Consider the following 17,614-nt stretch of genomic DNA (forward strand, 5'->3'; position numbering starts at 1 on the left):
TCATAGGCTTTTGCAGAATGTTGGGCCTATAGGCTGCAAAAGTCATTTTGCAACAAAACAATGGAAATCTGCTAACAGTTGCTTTCATTTCAATGAGAAAATATGCCCATGCCATTATGATAAATCACTCTATTCTAGGTATTCTAAAAGATTTTTTTCATTAGGTCATTTAAAACAAATGCATTACATGGATTGGGTGTGTCTGTGTGAAAAGACTTCCCCCTCATGAAGAGAATTAAAGAATAAGCAACCCTACACCACAGAAAAAAATATTTGGCATACACTGTAATGTAAATGCAGCCTCAGACTTCTCAAGTGTTCTCAAGTGAAAACAGTCAGAACAGACTGGCTGATTTTGATGAAAGTGTTGACACTTATGTTTTGATTTCACCCCTATATCACGCTCTACTTGTCATAGACAAGGATGTAATAAATCCCTCCATAATAGCGTAACTTGACTGCATGAGTAAATGACTTTTATCTCAAGGACCTTTTCTGTTGTGATCTGTGTCAAGGTAAAACTTCCCAAAATCACTTTGCACGCTTGTATGAGCATTATGATACGCTTTGGAAAGTGTGGATGCTTAGGTATCAGATTTTATGCTGTTTTCTGCAATGATAAAGTCTTAATTTGAAAATGTTAATGGAGATATCATTAAAGACATCAAATCCACACCCACACAACAGAACCCAACCTGTATCATGAAGATAACAATGATGGTTGTTATCACTATTTTTGAAAGCTCAAACTTATTTATGATTAGTTTCATATAAAGCCAAATCAGAAAGAAAAGATGATATACTCACATATTTATTATATGTATTTAAAATACTGATATGCAAATTGTATTGTTACTGATACTCATATACTGTATACTCATATACTCAATACTCTGCCAAATTATAGAAACATGGGAGCAATAACATTGGTTACAGAGGCATAGTTGATGCACCTGGCCAATCAGGAGGAAATATGCACGTGTGCTGTAGCTAGGAACAGTGCTGTGTTCCCACATCCCCATATTGGCCCTTAGTACAGAGCTTACCAATTTGTTCAGCTACAATGTACAACAGCCTTGCTGGCTGTGGGTTTGGCAATATGGCAACAGACATAGACACTGGATCGTCTAAATCATCTGAATATTAAAGTAGTGCTTATGAAATTAATATGCAGTTGTTATGAAAGATTGTAGCTCTGTTACATTGTTCTGAAACAGCTTACATTAACTTCTGCCATGCTGCTCTTGTTGCTGAGTGGTGTGCAGTGCATCTGTATTTGTCTGATGTTTCACCTACCGTACACTCCATTCCTGATACCTTCAGCCTTCTGCTAGACAAGCAACACTACAAGATGCTACAAATGTTGTTTGTGAGGCCATCGCAGCAGACATTTGTCAAGGATGGTTCCATCATGCAAATTGATGTATTCCGAGGAAAAAAAAAAATTGGTGATGTTGATGAAAACATGTGCCTTGACAGAGGTCAGAGACAACATATACAATTGACAAGTAGTTAGACCTGTGTAAAGTTACAATTTTCTTATATTCCCTAATTTCACTTTACTATTATTTGGCTCAGTCTTATGCATCTTTATGAGTGCTATGATTTACTCTTATTTACTGTTACTGAGTACCACTTGAAAGGAGATTAAATGAATGAGACGATTTGTGGTGTTAAAATTAATGTAATCTTCTATGTCTGCTCTTCCCCATAAAACTACATAAAATGTGAATGTAACAAAAGTTTCCTTTAAACAATTAATGATGATAAAGAAGACGTTACAGAGATTATGTGATAAGGGGTAGATGTACTACATTAATAGTAGTACACAGCATTTAATATTTACTGTATCTGTGTGAAATGGCTGATAATGATTTAATCTTTTAGTCCTTTTCATTAGATAACAAATTGTACTATCCTAAAGCACATAATAAGATACATTAACAGTGTTTTCAGAGCATTGGAACACATGTATTATTCTGCAAACCACGTTATGCTTTAGTATGCTTATGGTAACACTATGATTTAAAAATATTTTTAAGCCACTGAAAAAAAAATAACATTTTTTTAGTCTGGAGGAGCAGGGTGATGCTTTTTTCAAGGGTGACTAGTCAGTACAAGTGCAATGTAAACTGTAAAATAAATACTGAAATGAAAGGATATGTACTGAAAGCAATACCATAATTAAATTAATTAAATAAACTATGTAACACATTAGCAAATTAGCTAACTATATAAGTGGTGATAATTCATGTATCAACACTAGCAAAACAGATGGTGAGACACCTTGTTTTTTTATTTAGCACACACTCTTACACAACGCAACATAAATATAGCACGATACATTCAATAAATTACAGTAGAAACAATAACAATAATAATACAGGTACAGAATGGCTCAGATTACAGTAGACAGTAAATCATAAACAAACACTTAGTTACAATAAGGATGTTGTGCTAACACTTGTGTTGTGTTGCACCAACTGAAACAAATATTAATATGAGGGAGATCTGAATGAATTGGATGACAACACATGAATCTATGTCATTTTGACTGGGACATGAAGGCTTCTTGGATGAGACTGTAATTAATAAAGAACACTGCCAAACTGGCTGATGCTTGGCAATGCCCAAATGGACACCATAGAGATGGTACTGGAGTGGTCTGTAGTTGGGTACTGCATGACATGGAGCACTCTGAAGGTGTAAAGTCTTGAGAGGTTGCAGTTTTGTAAACAGTGGATATACAGAGCATGTTATGCCAATGAGAAGCCAGAAAAAGATGAATATGACACTGCTGTGGTCCAGAAGCAAAGAGGATTATTTAAGATACAGAGAGATATTTTAATTTGTAGTCATGAGTGTGGTATGCAATAGATGGGGAGAGAGAAGACCAGAGAAAAAAAATATAGATTATTTATATATAGCAGATAACATTATCAGTGAGGTGAGCACAGTGTTCAGGCATAATAGACTTGAGAGGCTTCAGCAGAATGGTAGAGAGCTAAGGGTGAGGTATTCGATCAAATCTGTATGGTACTTACCAACATGTATCAAGTTAACCAATGTTTTTAAATGGTATTGGAAGAAATGGTGAGGTTGTGTATTGCCAAAAACCATACAGCATGACTAACTAAGGATCTGACCTTGACTTGGTTTGGAGTTATGAGATCATGCTCACACATGGAGTGATTCTCTATAGAATGTAGTGTATACTTTATATCTAATTTCAACAATTGCGCTTGAAATAAGTGCCTCACCTCTAATCCTTAAAAAAATCTACTTCCAGTGAAGATAAAGTTAAGTCAAGTGTATACTTCTGACATAATATTGCCAATTAGCTAAGCAGGAAAAGAAGACTGGCAGTTAATTAGAAGGGTTAAGTAAAGGTTCAGCAATCCTGATAGAAACACTTTCCAATGTGTTGAACTTTAATATTCCAATTAAAGGCATTTCCCCATAAACCCTCAAAGCTGTTATAGCGACCAAAGCTGTTAATATGCGAGATCTATAAGAACATTAAAGGCTGTGGATGTTCAATGTCTTCCATACCCGCGTGCTTTGTTTCAAAAGAGTAACAATGCAGAATGCTGACTAAAGCTGAGTTCACGACAATGATAATGTTATGGTTCACATAAATGCCGTTATTCTGTCTTGGCAGATCACTTGACATCATGGACTCTTCCGGACTAATACTCTATCCAGGTAAATACTAAAACATTTATCACGTTCATAAATCCTTGCATTTTAGATATAAATTACATCAATAAACGACATTACTGGTTTCCTCACTATCAATACAGTCTCTGCAGCTTAATACAGAAAAAATGTGTCGTTACCTGGTCGCGAAATTAGACAGAAACACTTTAATGGTAGGCTATACCATGTTCCATCCACTGGGTGGAGCAAATGTATCTCCCTTTGCCTCTTTTGAAACACGCTATGTGTGATTACTATCATAGCAGCTTCTCCAAAATACATCAAAAATGCAACTGGATAAACAAAGAAATCAAAGAAACAAAGAACCCCCCTCCCCCCTTTAGCTGATGATTTTAGTTTGCTGCATGATCTTTACTTTAAATGAATAAATTGATGAAAAAAAAAAACACTACTTAGCTTTAGTAATTAAGACTTTGAATGGGAACGATCATTTCTACTCAGCTCGGCTGTAATCAGTCTTTTTTTCCCACAGTGCACATGTATTGTACATTATGTATTTTCAGCACTTTGAGTATAGTCACCTCTTTTTTTTCCCATTTCCAACGACCTCTTGAAGGATTAGCGCAGTTTCACGTGTCTAGGTAAAACCTCGTTCCAGATGGTTTGTGTTTTGCGGTTTTCTGGAGAGCTCTTCTTCCATGCAAAATAACAACTGTACTTTAATATAAAGGATGGGCGGGAGAGGCACGAGGGGCTATTTCTTTTCTCCTCCACCAGTGCACTCTAAGCTCAGATACTCTCAAGGTTGCAGCTCTATGAGAGAGAGACAGAGGGGGGAGAGAGAGATAACCGGCGCCAGCGCTATGGATTTAACAGGTAAATAGAATGATGCTTTATTTTCTTTGTCTAGGACGACTAGAAGGAGCTGTTGATATAACTCGACTATCTTTCCTTTTTAGAAATATGACTAGCGCAGGTCTCGCATAAAATAAGTGAAAACAATAACGGTTGTCCTGTTTGCCTTAATTGGCCGCAATGATTCAACTTATTGAGATCACTAACTTGATGAATAAGTTGAAAAAGATCACCTTTCCACTTTTTTCGTTCTAAACGACTTTAATGATGTTGTCTTAACAGTATGTCTATGTAAGGCGTGACGTTATCTCTGCCATATACACGAAAGACAGCTATAGCCACTTAAGTGGTAAATTACATCTTCACATAGCCCAATTCTTGAAAGTTGTTAAGAAAGACTTGTCCGAGTTTGCATGGCGAGATATATGGCAGCCTATTTGCTACGAGATAACACACGTCTTTACACAGCATGGATGAAAAGAGAGACAGAATGGAATGCGTTTCAGGTATTACAGATTTTCTTATGGTTGCGCTTGCGTGACCCGTGAGTAATCATTTTAATATGGAAACGATGTTTGTAATAACTATTTAAATAATACTGTTGTTTTGTTTGCAATTACCAGGATAAGGCACACGATCAATCCGAAGACCTGCCTTATATCAGCTGAGACGTACTGTAGAGAGAGAGAGAGAGAGAGATAGAGAGAGAGAGAGAGAGAGAGAGAAAGAGAGAGGGGGTTAGGTTGGAGCAAGTGATCGCGCCACAACAAACCTCCAAGGGGCTGATCGTCAAGATCAGTGTGCACAGGATTCTTGTCCCGACCATGGTGCCAGCAAGCTGCCCCGGACCTTGTGCCATGCTGGCTTTGGCCCTTCTCCTGGGATGTGGCGTTACTTTTTCCCTGGGCCAGAATGACACGGAACCCATCGTTTTGGAAGGAAAGTGTCTGGTGGTTTGTGACTCCAGCCCCTCCTCAGACGGCGGGGTCACCTCCTCGCTTGGGATATCTGTGCGATCTGGTAGCGCAAAGGTGGCGTTCTCCGCGGTCAGAGGAACAAACCATGAACCATCTGAAATGAGCAATACGTCCATGACGATCTATTTCGACCAGGTCAGGTGTCCCATTACCTCTTCAATATGCTGAAACTATCGTATGTCTGTGTATACGATATCTACAATTAAATTAACCACTGGAACAGGATTAAGTTAGTTGTCCGCAATCAAGCAACTTTTGAAAATAATAAATTATTTATAGATTTATTCTTGGTGGTAGGTGTCGGCTATATGCATATCATCCCATCATTTCACAAACTGATTTTACAGAACACATTACACAGAAGGGCTCCAAGTACAGAAGTATTTTGGTGAGTTTTGATTTAAGGATTTGACTGTGGTGTGGATGTCATGTATCCTTATTGTAAATTCTATAAGTAGCGTTTTGCACGCCGCGTTATTTCTGTAAATATAATAATTGCCAGTAGCCTTCCATATTGATAATTTGTCGACATACGTAATATAATGTAATATTTGGCTCAGGAATATACTTGTATGTCAGCTTTTGTACGCAGAAACGAGTCCGGACATACACAATTTAAAGGTTGGAGTTGGATCCAGGAGTTGGACGGGTGACACATTTCTGCGAAACGATGTAGTACTCTATTACATTAAGTGAAAACATACCTGGAACACAATTCAATATGGATTTAATAAAATATAGCAGTTGATCTCATTTTGTAGGCTACTCTGTGTAAATGCATTTTGGTGTACATTGAGGAAAGTGAAATTCAAGTCACTGCTCAACAAATTCAATGGAGCTGTCAATCAAATCGAGTATTTTGCTTGTTCAATTAAAGCTATTGACAGCAAACGTGAATTCCCTTGTTCTTTGTTATGAACAGGTGTAGCTACAATGACAGACATCACTTGACTTCAGGAGGCTTACTAATTGACTTTCATCTCTACATTTAGCCTACATGAACTACCAACTAACGCCATAAAAAGTCACATATTACTGACCTTCTTTAGATCGGCCAAAGAATAAAGTTTGCCTCAGATGGACTCAGTGAAAAAAGCACTCAATGCTTGTATCAATCCCAAAACACACACGACTAACATACCGATTCACATTTTAAATGAGCGACGTTGAAGTGTGGTTCCAATTGTGTAGCTGAGCAACTGACCTGAGAAACCTAAAATCATGGAAGCAGATAGGCTATTGCGCGAACTTGCAAGAAGGCTGTGCTATTAAACATTGACATGTTGCAGTGAATTAAACAAGCGAAAACATAATGTGAGCGCAGATATTTTTCAAAGGTTTTTGCGCACACGCAGACATTAAATACAGCGGTTACACTGCACAGGCATCACATGTTTGCGTGTGCATCTGCACAAATGCTGTGGCATTAAAAAAAAGTGACTCTAGACTGTCGAAACAATATTTTTACATTCCATGTCTTATTTTTGTTGCAGGTATTAGTTAACATTGGCAACCATTTCGACTTAAAAGCGAGTGTATTTCAAGCGCCAAGGAGAGGAATTTACAGTTTCAGCTTTCATGTGGTTAAAGTCTACAACAGGCAGACTATACAGGTGAGCAGAGCTGCATGCCTTTTACAGAATAAAATGTGCTATTGCGTGTTGAGAACCGGAAAGCTGTACGTGCAACATGAAACCGCATGGAGTACAATTCACGTTGTAGTAGAATGTATTATGGCCATCAACCAGATTAACAGGGGCGTGTTTCTTATTGAAGGTCGTCAACGTGTCTTGTTCGGAGTAAATTTAATACGCTGTTTTATTACTCAGGTAAACCTGATGCAAAATGAATACCCAGTCATATCAGCGTTTGCCGGAGATCAGGACGTTACTCGCGAGGCAGCGAGCAATGGAGTTCTGCTGCATGTGGAGCGTGAGGACAGAGTCTATCTGAAGCTAGAAAGGGGCAATCTCATGGGCGGATGGAAATACTCCACCTTTTCTGGCTTTTTAGTTTTTCCTCTATAAATTTCTTTGCAGGAATTTTGTTGCAAGTGACTCTTCCGTGGTTGAAGAACATGAAAAAATGCCATTGGTTTGAACTAAACTGTCAAATCAGACAGACGTATTCTCAATTAAAATATTTGCGTTGAATATGGACGTTTCCTTGGAGTTCTCACTTTCAATTCATTGATTACGTTAATCTCTAGGATAAACGAATTAATCGGCCCGTTCAGTCTACAAAAGTGAAGTTCGATATTCAGTCTTGGATTTTATTGTTGGGAAACCTCTGACTTTTTGTCAACACACTACTCGGTGTACTTGGACCACTGAATTAATGAGAAGATGTCCAAGCCGAAGAAATAAAGCCCTGAACTACGTGTCTTTATCAATGCTTTACTTTGTGTTTGTATAGCCTTAAAGAAAAATGGCTTTAGTCAAGTAAAGTGTGTGGAATTCTGGACGTTCCTGTGTCAAGAAGTGCTTTATCGCCGAAAGCATTTTTTTTGCACGAATGGAAGATCTTTTGTTTTGTGCTGTTCCTGGTGTTTCTTTTGGATGCTGAACATATTGAAAAGATGTCGCGTATAAACCGCCTACTATTTAAATGATTGTTTCAAAAAAAGAAAAAGAGTTATATTACGGCAAATGGAGGCATCTTGACCATCGAAGAAGTATTTTACTAAACGTTTAGTCTAATTTATAAAATGCATAAAGTATTCACTTTATCGTCTATCCTACATTCCGGATCTGCGTAGCTTTGACTGACTTATTTGTTCAGTGACGTTGCTCACAATTGTATGTTGTGAAAGAACTACAGAAAAATCCCCATATAATATTCAGCCTAAATAATAAAACATTGTATTGTAAGACTATTTACTTACTTGTATTTTTCACAGCCTAGCATATCCACCAATGTTTTACAATGATGAAACGTGCCTATTATGTGCAATTCATTACATATATCAGAAAAAAAAAAACTCTAATCAACAAACAGTTGCATAACCACATACGTTTCATCACTTAAAGGCACTAAACAAATGTAAACATTAGAGTTACTATGTATGAAGCATGTATGAGATTGCCTTTGACGCTGGCCGGCCCTCAGCAACTGGTATCTTATGTTCATTGACCCTGGCCATGGTTTTGAATCAACTGCGATTCGAAAATGAACATAGTGAAAGTTAGTGCGCAGGTCCAGGTCTGCAAAACACCACTGTTTTAGCATGTTTATTGCTGCAACGGGTTTTTACAGAAGATGTGGGTTATTGCTGAGGGGTTTACATAGCGACTCAGTGTAGAGGTCAAAGGAAACTGAAAGATACTATTTAAGTACGTCTTTGTGGCCTACAATTTCTCAATCATGGTAAGCACTATAATCCCCCCCCGAGCAGGGATATCCTATTGTGCTGTGATCTGCATGATACTTGTACCTTTTTTTTGGAACTCATTAAAAGGCCCATTTCTTTTGGAGTCAATGGCACAAGCATACACACACACACAAGCACACACACTCCAAAGTAAATGATATTCATGAAAATTACTTTATTACTTTTAGTTTTTGTGTTTGGATTTTATAACAATCTGGTTTTGACACAATTGAATACAACATGTATTGTGTAACTAAAAGCAAATCACTTCAAAAACAAAACTGACACCAGATATGAGAAATATAAAATATTATGCACCTGTGTCTGGAACCATAAAATTCTAAAGTCTTTTGGAAATGAATATATACCAAAACATATTCTGAAGAGTTCCACTGACCAAAAATTTCAGTCTGTAGGTCACCGCATTGATAATAGTAGGTCAAGGCATACCAACCTTGCCAGTGTCAGTTTTCTACAAAAGCTTTATTAGTAAGCTCATGCACACTTTGGAGTACAGAGTCATTCAACTAATTACAACTAATTATAACAGCTGGACATTTTACTAAAAATGCAACAGTAGTAGTGGTAGTGGTATGCTAAATATGAATGGAACATTGTATCGTATGAGAAAAGCAAATATTTCATTTTCATCTATTTACTGCCATCCATGTAATGCAAGACATAATATTTTAAAGCATTGCCAAGCAGAGAACGTGGAATGTCCACTGAACTGAAAAAGACAAAAGATCAGTTTAAGCTTGCCCTGAATGGTCACAAAATGTAATTGCACCATAGGAAAAATAGATTTCTAATATATTTAGTGTAAGGTTAGCCAGTGCTTTTTAGATGCCACTTTGAAGCACCAAGGCAATGCTTGTTTTAATCATTCATGCTCAATACATTTAAGATGAATATGATCTTTAAAAACATCTTCCATATTTAAGTAATAAATTTGTGTGTGTGTCTGTGTGTTGGGGAGGGCGAATGTTCTGAATTTCCCTAGCAGCATCAGTCAAAAATACATGTCCATTTCCAATTTGTTTTGACCTGAACCATAACACTCTTTGACATTGTGCGGGGAACGGAAGTGCCAGCATCATGTTAAAAGGGTAACTTTACTGCCAATATACCATGTACTGCACTGAATACATTAATCCTTACCTCAGTGTTTAATACTGAATGCGTGCATATTGACATTTCAGGACAGGAAGATAACAGGTGCATATTGACATATTAATACAAGCAGATACATTTTAATTCATCTTTAATTCCATTTTTTTTCCCACATTTTGACGTCAATGCATGGGATTCCCTCTCCAAAATGCATGAATGATGAATGAAAACTGGAATTTTAAGTTCTTTAAATAGTTCATTTTTTTGATCTCCATATAAGCCTTCAATGTTTGAGCATGATGTTTTCATGAAACCATTTTTTCTTTAGTTGTAATGTTGATATTTCTGAAAATTTTAGTCAAAATAGTGAGTGTTCAGGTTAACGTTATTCTGGTCAGCCTCAAGTCATCAGAGTGCAATGTTAAATTGGTTACACCCCTTCTGTGTATAGCACAAGGAAATTGCACTGCTAGCATAGGTATAAATTCAGTTTCCGCACAATAAAACACAGACCAGCTTATTGTAAAAAGAGTCGAATATATTTACATATCAGCTAAGGGGCTAAGGTCTGTATTTGATGAACAAACTTTGTCTACAGAATTAGTATCAACAATGAATTTTGCTATATATCTTTTCTTTTGTGCAATTTGTTACAATTCACAAAGGAAATGAGTGGTGGAGCAATGCATTCTGGGCTTTTTGTGAGTTACTGAAACAAATTGAGTTATTTTCACCACGAATCCTTACCTTCGTACACATAAGGAACAACATATAATTTTACATATTTTATTTATGGAGAAGGGACTTCTGAATATGCAGGCACATAATGCTGGTCAAAGCAAACTAAATTCACAAAATATAAATCAGATATTCATGGAAGATGCAAATAAGAAAAGTAAAAAATATATTTGTATGTGACCATCTCAGGGATTTTGTAGTAATGGGTAAGTACTACAAATTTTATTCTAACGTGCAGTTTTATTCATGATATACTTTTTTTCAATTCAATGTTCCCACATTGTGCATGTTTACATATGAACATAGGTCATTTTAATTTTTGCATTAGATCCTGTGCGAATAGTGTTTGCAATGGCTTCAGACTCACATTATTATATCAAGAGTAAAGGAACATTATTTTAATATATTTAGGGATGTGTAACAAGCTTATACTTGTCTGTCACTGTCTTGAAGAGAGATTTATCCTCTCTGGAAATTTGGTAGCAATTACACAGAACAGCCAAGGGAGGTCAGAATGCTTTTATAAAGTCATAAGTGCGCCGTTCATTGCATATACCAGCTTTTTATTCAATTGTGCAGTAGAATACTGGACTGTATGTCAAACAATGAGTGTCATTTTAAAGATGGAGGATAGTGAAGTATAGTGACAGTATCCGGCTGGAGATAAGATTTAAATCATTCAAACCCCTTGCTACTCAGGTCACTGCTCCCTCATTTGTTTAGAATATTGATAACAGACATTTACATCAATATTGATACATCAGATTTAAAACAGCGTTCGTGATGCAGTGTTTACTGCTAGGCTGATGGAAGAGTAAGCATTTTTCAGTAATTATGAGTCTATAGTGCATTCTCTTGTTCATTGTTCAATGCCAACACTTAAGCTGCTCCAAGGATTTCCATCAACAAATGCAAGTGAATTACAAAAGCTAGACCCTTTACTTCAACACTGTGCATTTTTACCTCTCAGTAGTTAGTCCTTATGTTAACTTTTTTTTTTTTTGCAATAGTCAATCAGTTTAATCACTGTATAATTAAACTTTTAATAGTTTTGTGCTAATGACGTTGACTAAGCTGCAGATAGTAAATCCATCGTGTGATATTAAGGCCCTTGATATTTTGCAGAAACTACATCAGTTCAAATAATTCATAGATGTATAAAAAGAAGGACATTCAGTGACACACAATTTGAGTTATTTCCATGATTCAAAGTCTGTAAATTGAGCTACATTCAAATTTTTAGAAAGGGGTGATGACCTTATGCCAAGACTTATTTGAGTGTTCTAAAAGCAAAATTAGAATCCTGAAAGTTCTTTCTTACTTTGAAGGAAGACATGCCAGCATTCCATATCACCTGCTTTATTGATTCTGAATTGTATCATCTCAGCCTCAAATTACATCCTTTATTAGCGTGTTCCTGACAAACAAGAGGGTAATATAAATATTGTCCACACTGTTCAAAATCTTGTCACAGTAAACTTCTGAGCCATAAAATGACACCCACAGTGATGACATATAGAGAAATGTTTTATGTATTATATTTATAGCACCATTCATTATGATTATTTAATATTTGTAATAATAATGGTAGTGAGAATTAAAAGCTAGAATGTCTTGTAATGGCAGTAGTAGTAAAAGTCATAGTTGCAGCAGCAGCATCAAGGAACACCATTTTGACATCATAAAACTGTACGGTTAGAGTTATGCTGTCCTCAAATGTGAAATAAATCCCAGAGAACAAAGACACTTTAATAGGTGCACAGATGTCAATATAGCATGCATTGCAGGCATTGTAAAAGGGATAGTAAAAAGAATGACTTCACTTAAACAGATTCAAATTATTATGTCTTCCACGGCTTTGAAAAAATGTCTTTGTTCTGAGTGGATTTCTACAAAACCAAGGCTCTTATTAAATAGCCATTGCGGAATAAATTGAATGTTTATGCTCTACCCACACTGTACCCCCAGCAGGATCATATAGCTCTGAGTGTTCTCTCACAGCAAGATTCACTAAAATACTGCATATATTAGGCTCCTGAATATTAAACCCACCTCAACGCTATCATCCATTGGCTGAGGATTTTCTAACTGGTGTCAGACACTGTTAGTCATTAATCTACAGCTTCACATGTCTTAAACAGCCACTTTGTCAGAAGCCCCCTGTTGTGGGGCACAGCTGTAATGCCTGTTCAGTCAGCCTTGCACAAAAAGCTACCAAGATATTAATTCTACGTTGCCTGAAGAATTAAATGGTTTTAAGGCAACCAGAAATTAAATTCCACTGGGTATTACCCTTGATTGTATGTCATCTATGAAATTCTAGGGAGAGTATTTTAATGCAGGTTTGTTAATTTGGTTTGCAGAGGCGTTATCCTTGTTGGCTGTCTACCATTTTGAAATTTAACTGCATGCCAGTGCACTTTTTTTTCATTCATTAACCAAGCAGCACATTACATACTGTACCTGGTGTGCTGGTACACACCAAGAGGTCACTCTGAGAGGTGATTATATACATAATCTAGATTCCAGTTGTAATAAACATCATTGATGTGCAAGTTGCCCACCTTTGTTTGCCATGTTTTTTTTTTTTCAAAATGATTGAAATAGAAGGAAAAATACCTGAATGTGTACACTTTGCATGGATTTGGTTTTGCTATTTAGTTCTCATAATGTTCACAATAACATTAAATATCTATATATCTGTAAATATTTGAGGAAATATGCACAATTGTGCATGCATCTATATAGGCTGGGCATCATAGAAATAAGACATGTTAATAAAATAGTATTTATTCATTTACCCATTCATTCATTCAGAACTGATCTCAGAACAACTTTGCCTTAAATATTCAACAGCATTCTTTTTATGACAAGACTTGGGATAATGAACCATAACCCTGGCTCTGATATTTCTGGCATCTGCCCCATCCAGACTTTACATTAAATAATGAATTGTAGCATTAAGAGGAACAAAAAAACATATATTTGCCTGCTGTGCAAATCAGATGGCTAAAGAAGAGAATAGCTAAGCAACCTGAAGGATATGATTAAATAAACATACTCTTTAATTTCTCTCATTTTTCACTTTCCCAAGAAGGAGAAAGGAGTAGCAAGAAGGAGCAACAGAAGGTATGCAGCCACCTTAGTCCCCTGCAGTCTTACAGGAGGTATTTTGAGTTTTTAGGTGACAGCACCTTTCCATAAAGGTCAAAATATATATCAAAAATAAATCATATTTTGATTTTAATATATAAACACTACTATTATTTAAGTATATTATAATGTAATACATAATGCATCAAGCAACAACATAATTGTATTTCACCTTTCCCACATAGAATTTTTCAGAAAACCCTCCAAACTGCTACAAAATTATTGGCATTGATTTCATTTCTGTATATATTACTACAGATTGCAGGTGACACATCAGAGTGTTGGACAGCAAAACGGTTGATTAAATTAGTAATTCTGTTTACACCTTATACTGAAGCCTATGTTCTGTATTTCAATAAGCAGCTAATACAGTGTTTCATGTAGTTCAAAAGCCCAATTTTATAAGCAATTCGAGTTAAGCTAATGCTGGTGGTGACACCCGGTAACGGATGCTTGAAGGACATCAGGGAAAGCTGAAAGATGTTCTCCAAGAACAGTGGTCATATTTTAGGGAATCATGCTATCTACATGTTTTGCAGTTTCACTGATCTTTAAATCATCTGGATAGCTTGTGTCGAGACAGGATTTGCACAGTAGGTTATCACAGCACACATGCAGGTTCATATACAGGATTTGACAAGCTTACTGTAGAAAGATGGGTGCAAGATGCCTGAATAAACATATTCGATTTAGCTTGGGCTCCTCTTGTATTATTTTCCATATCTAAAAGTCTTGGTGAACCTTAGACTAAAGCTCAGCATGGGTCATGCCATTCATTTTACTGTGCCCATGATGTTAGGTGGTCCACGTAGAGTAAAGCTGAGTTTGTCTGTGCAGACTGTATGCAGCATCTACTCAGCGCGATGCCCTAGAACATCACCATGGTATTCATACACATATGCTTCTCAGAAAAACTGTGAACGTGTTGAGCTTCAGGTTAGGAGCTGATGGAGTGAAATGTCTTGTAATTTAGTAAAACAATGATGAAATCAACAAAATCCAGCTGAAATCCAGACAACAACAGGTCAAGCTGTTAGAAACAAAGAAATACTCTAAGATAGATGCCTACAGCTACGTTCAGAAAGAAGCTACTGTGTGTTTTCGACTGATGTTACAAATAGTGAAAATACACGTTATTGCTGTCTTTTATTGTAAAATAATTGGTTCACTATTTTAAAGTCTGTATAGGAATCAGGCCTTTGTAAAAATCAATCATTGGTTCAAATTTATGGCTCATTATTTCTGTATTATTATTTCTTCTTCTAAGCCCAAATGCTAAATTATATAGGCTAAGATGAAGCCCCATTGCTCTTTTTTTCAAAACAAAGGTACATTTCTGCTTTGTGAATCTGACAGCCTTTTAGGTACTGTATGTCTACATGGCCAGGATTTCATCCAGTTACACCAGCTTTCTGTGTGGTATTGGGTACCAAACAGAGAGGGTGTGGGAAGCATGTTGAGACTGTGGGTGTGTTGCCAACCCAGTATCTCCTGGTGGTATTGGGAACATGCTCCCAATAGTCCTGAACCCACTGAACAGCTAAACCTGTAAAGGAAACAGAGCCAGAATGTTCAAAAGTATAACAGCTAGCTTGCTGATATAGAAAAGCACATAGATAAGTCACACATCAACAACCACTTGCATACGTTTTATTCTCTCTTCTCCAAAATGCTTGTCATTTGTTTACTGTGTGAAGTGTGTTACATTCACAGTTTACAAAAGAGCACAAGAGTACATTTACATTTACATTTTCATTTAAGATCACAACCATGCATCTAAGGACATTGCATGAACAACAGTACATACAGAACACAACAGCTTGCAAATAAACATGACTTAATCCACCTCACAATATTGTCATATTGCCATCATAGATACATATGCGCTACTATACATTGAAGAGTGCATTACAACATGCAGACACTACACATGTAAGGGAAGGATTTCAGTGATGGTTTGGTGGAGGAGCCAAGATTCAGTCTGAAGAAGCAGGTCCTCAGTCTGTGATGGAAAGTGGCCAGAAGCTCCACTGTCTTCACAACAGTGGGAAGCTCATTCCACCACAATAGAGCCAGAACAGGCAGGGGATGTGACCAGGATATGCCAGAAAGACAGAGAATGCTAGGTTGAGACAAACAGTTGTCCCGAGGTTGTTGTTGAGTGGGGAAATCTGGCTCATGGGCAAGGTCTAATGATCACATGCAAATATGGAGGAGCAGTTCCTCTCGCTGCCTGGTAGACTAATGGCAGAGCTTTGAAATGAATGTGAATCATTATCAGTAGACATTGGAGAGTTATTAGGAAGGGTGAGATGTTGGACTACTTGCAAAGGCAATTCACACGATGAGCAGAGGCATTCTGGATGAGGTGCTGGCGGCTAATCGTTAATGTGGGGAGACTAAGGGGTAGTAGCAGTACTTCAGGGAGGAGTGGACCAGGGTTTTGAATAGGAGCTAGATAGAGTGGGTGATGAGGACGGAGTAGATTCTGTTGTAGAGAATCTGTAGGCCTTACTCACTGACACTATATGCACTGCACAAAGATTATGCACTGTACAGCCTATTATAAAGTGTCAGCCCAAGGGTCCCGGCAGTCTAGGAGGCAATGACCATAGAGTGTTATCCAAGGTGATGGTGAGGTCTTGGAAGGAAGAGTTGTCAGCAATACAATTGTGTGTAATTAGCATAATTGTTCTATACAATTAACTGAATTCATGGAACAATGTTATCAGCCAAGTCCTCTTAGGAGGAAAGGACTATTCAATTAAATAGATAAACAAACTAACAAAACAACTTTCCAAATTAACCCAGTAGGAACACATTGTTCTTTCAGATACTGTCAGATAACAATGAACAGAATGCTGCATACAGCAAGTATCAGATCCAAACAAGTTATTTAGTGCAGATATCCAAAAGATATTTTATTGTTAATATGGTATATTGATATGGTATTAAGGTTGATACAAAAGCTTGCATTTCTGCACACAAGATTAAGAATTCTGAAATCCTTTGAACATGTACAAAATGAAACTTCTGTGGAGTTCATGCTTAAAATTGGGGGCCTCACTTATCGATATGTGAGTAGAACTACTAAATGTATTCTAATGAATACAATATAGATTGTGCATACACCTGGCCTATTAATCATGCAAAAATACATAGGTGTACATTTATGTAATATTGTTGCTAAATCCCAAGTTTTGTGAAGTGTTTCACAAAGCTTGATTTTGCACAAAACTAGCAGTAAGAATGCACCTTGCAGCAAAGCTGTGAAGACCACTATGAATGTCACTATGAAGGCTGTTGTAAATTAACAAGATTCCCAAAGACAATTAAAGAGTTGTCGTCATTGTGCTGCATTTCATCTCCTAAAAGAGTTAAATGGGAGCTACAATCTGTGATTAGTAATGATAATGTAATGGTAAAATAACAACATGTCATTTGGTGAAGTGAAACTATACTTGTAATATTTCAGGTGCCTTAAAAGATCATGACTTTGCTTTTATGACAAAATCATTCATGGGCTGTATGGGTGTCTCTTCTGCCCGTAGGATTTTATTTAAAGACCTTTCTCCCAGTAATTCTACTTTTACAAATTTGTTGCTTTGAATGCCTGTCAATATCGAAAGGGAGTAGAAATTGAGCTTCTCATCGGCAGTACCATCAGTCAACCACAAGGAACTCCTCTTATGCACAGCCTAAAATGTGCAGGAAGGTAAGGGTATTTTCAGGAAACCTTTTTTTGTCA

At 36.9% G+C, this 17,614-nt stretch overlaps 1 protein-coding gene across 1 annotated transcript; it reads left to right on the forward strand.

Annotated features, from left to right (window-relative positions):
- Positions 1–4,401: 4,401 nt before the first annotated feature.
- On the forward strand, positions 4,402–8,356 carry cbln2b (cerebellin 2b precursor). Its single transcript, XM_036521735.1, has 4 exons — positions 4,402–4,536; positions 5,139–5,627; positions 6,986–7,105; positions 7,322–8,356. The coding sequence occupies exons 2-4, from the start codon at positions 5,340–5,342 to the stop codon at positions 7,517–7,519; spliced, it is 606 nt and encodes a 201-aa protein (XP_036377628.1). The 5' UTR covers positions 4,402–4,536; positions 5,139–5,339; the 3' UTR covers positions 7,520–8,356.
- The last annotated feature ends 9,258 nt before the right edge of the window (positions 8,357–17,614 follow it).

This window comes from Megalops cyprinoides, chromosome 2 (genome assembly GCF_013368585.1).
Source record: "Megalops cyprinoides isolate fMegCyp1 chromosome 2, fMegCyp1.pri, whole genome shotgun sequence".
In the NCBI taxonomy this organism is placed as follows: Eukaryota; Metazoa; Chordata; class Actinopteri; order Elopiformes; family Megalopidae; genus Megalops; species Megalops cyprinoides.

Bases quoted from the DNA above. Each gene is read 5' to 3' on its own strand.
- cbln2b (XM_036521735.1), top strand. From the start codon at position 5,340: ATGGTGCCAGCAAGCTGCCCCGGACCTTGTGCCATGCTGGCTTTGGCC. The intron at 5,628-6,985 runs GTCAGGTGTCCC...TTTTTGTTGCAG, and splicing joins TGACGATCTATTTCGACCAG to GTATTAGTTAACATTGGCAA. The intron at 7,106-7,321 runs GTGAGCAGAGCT...TTTATTACTCAG, and splicing joins ACAACAGGCAGACTATACAG to GTAAACCTGATGCAAAATGA.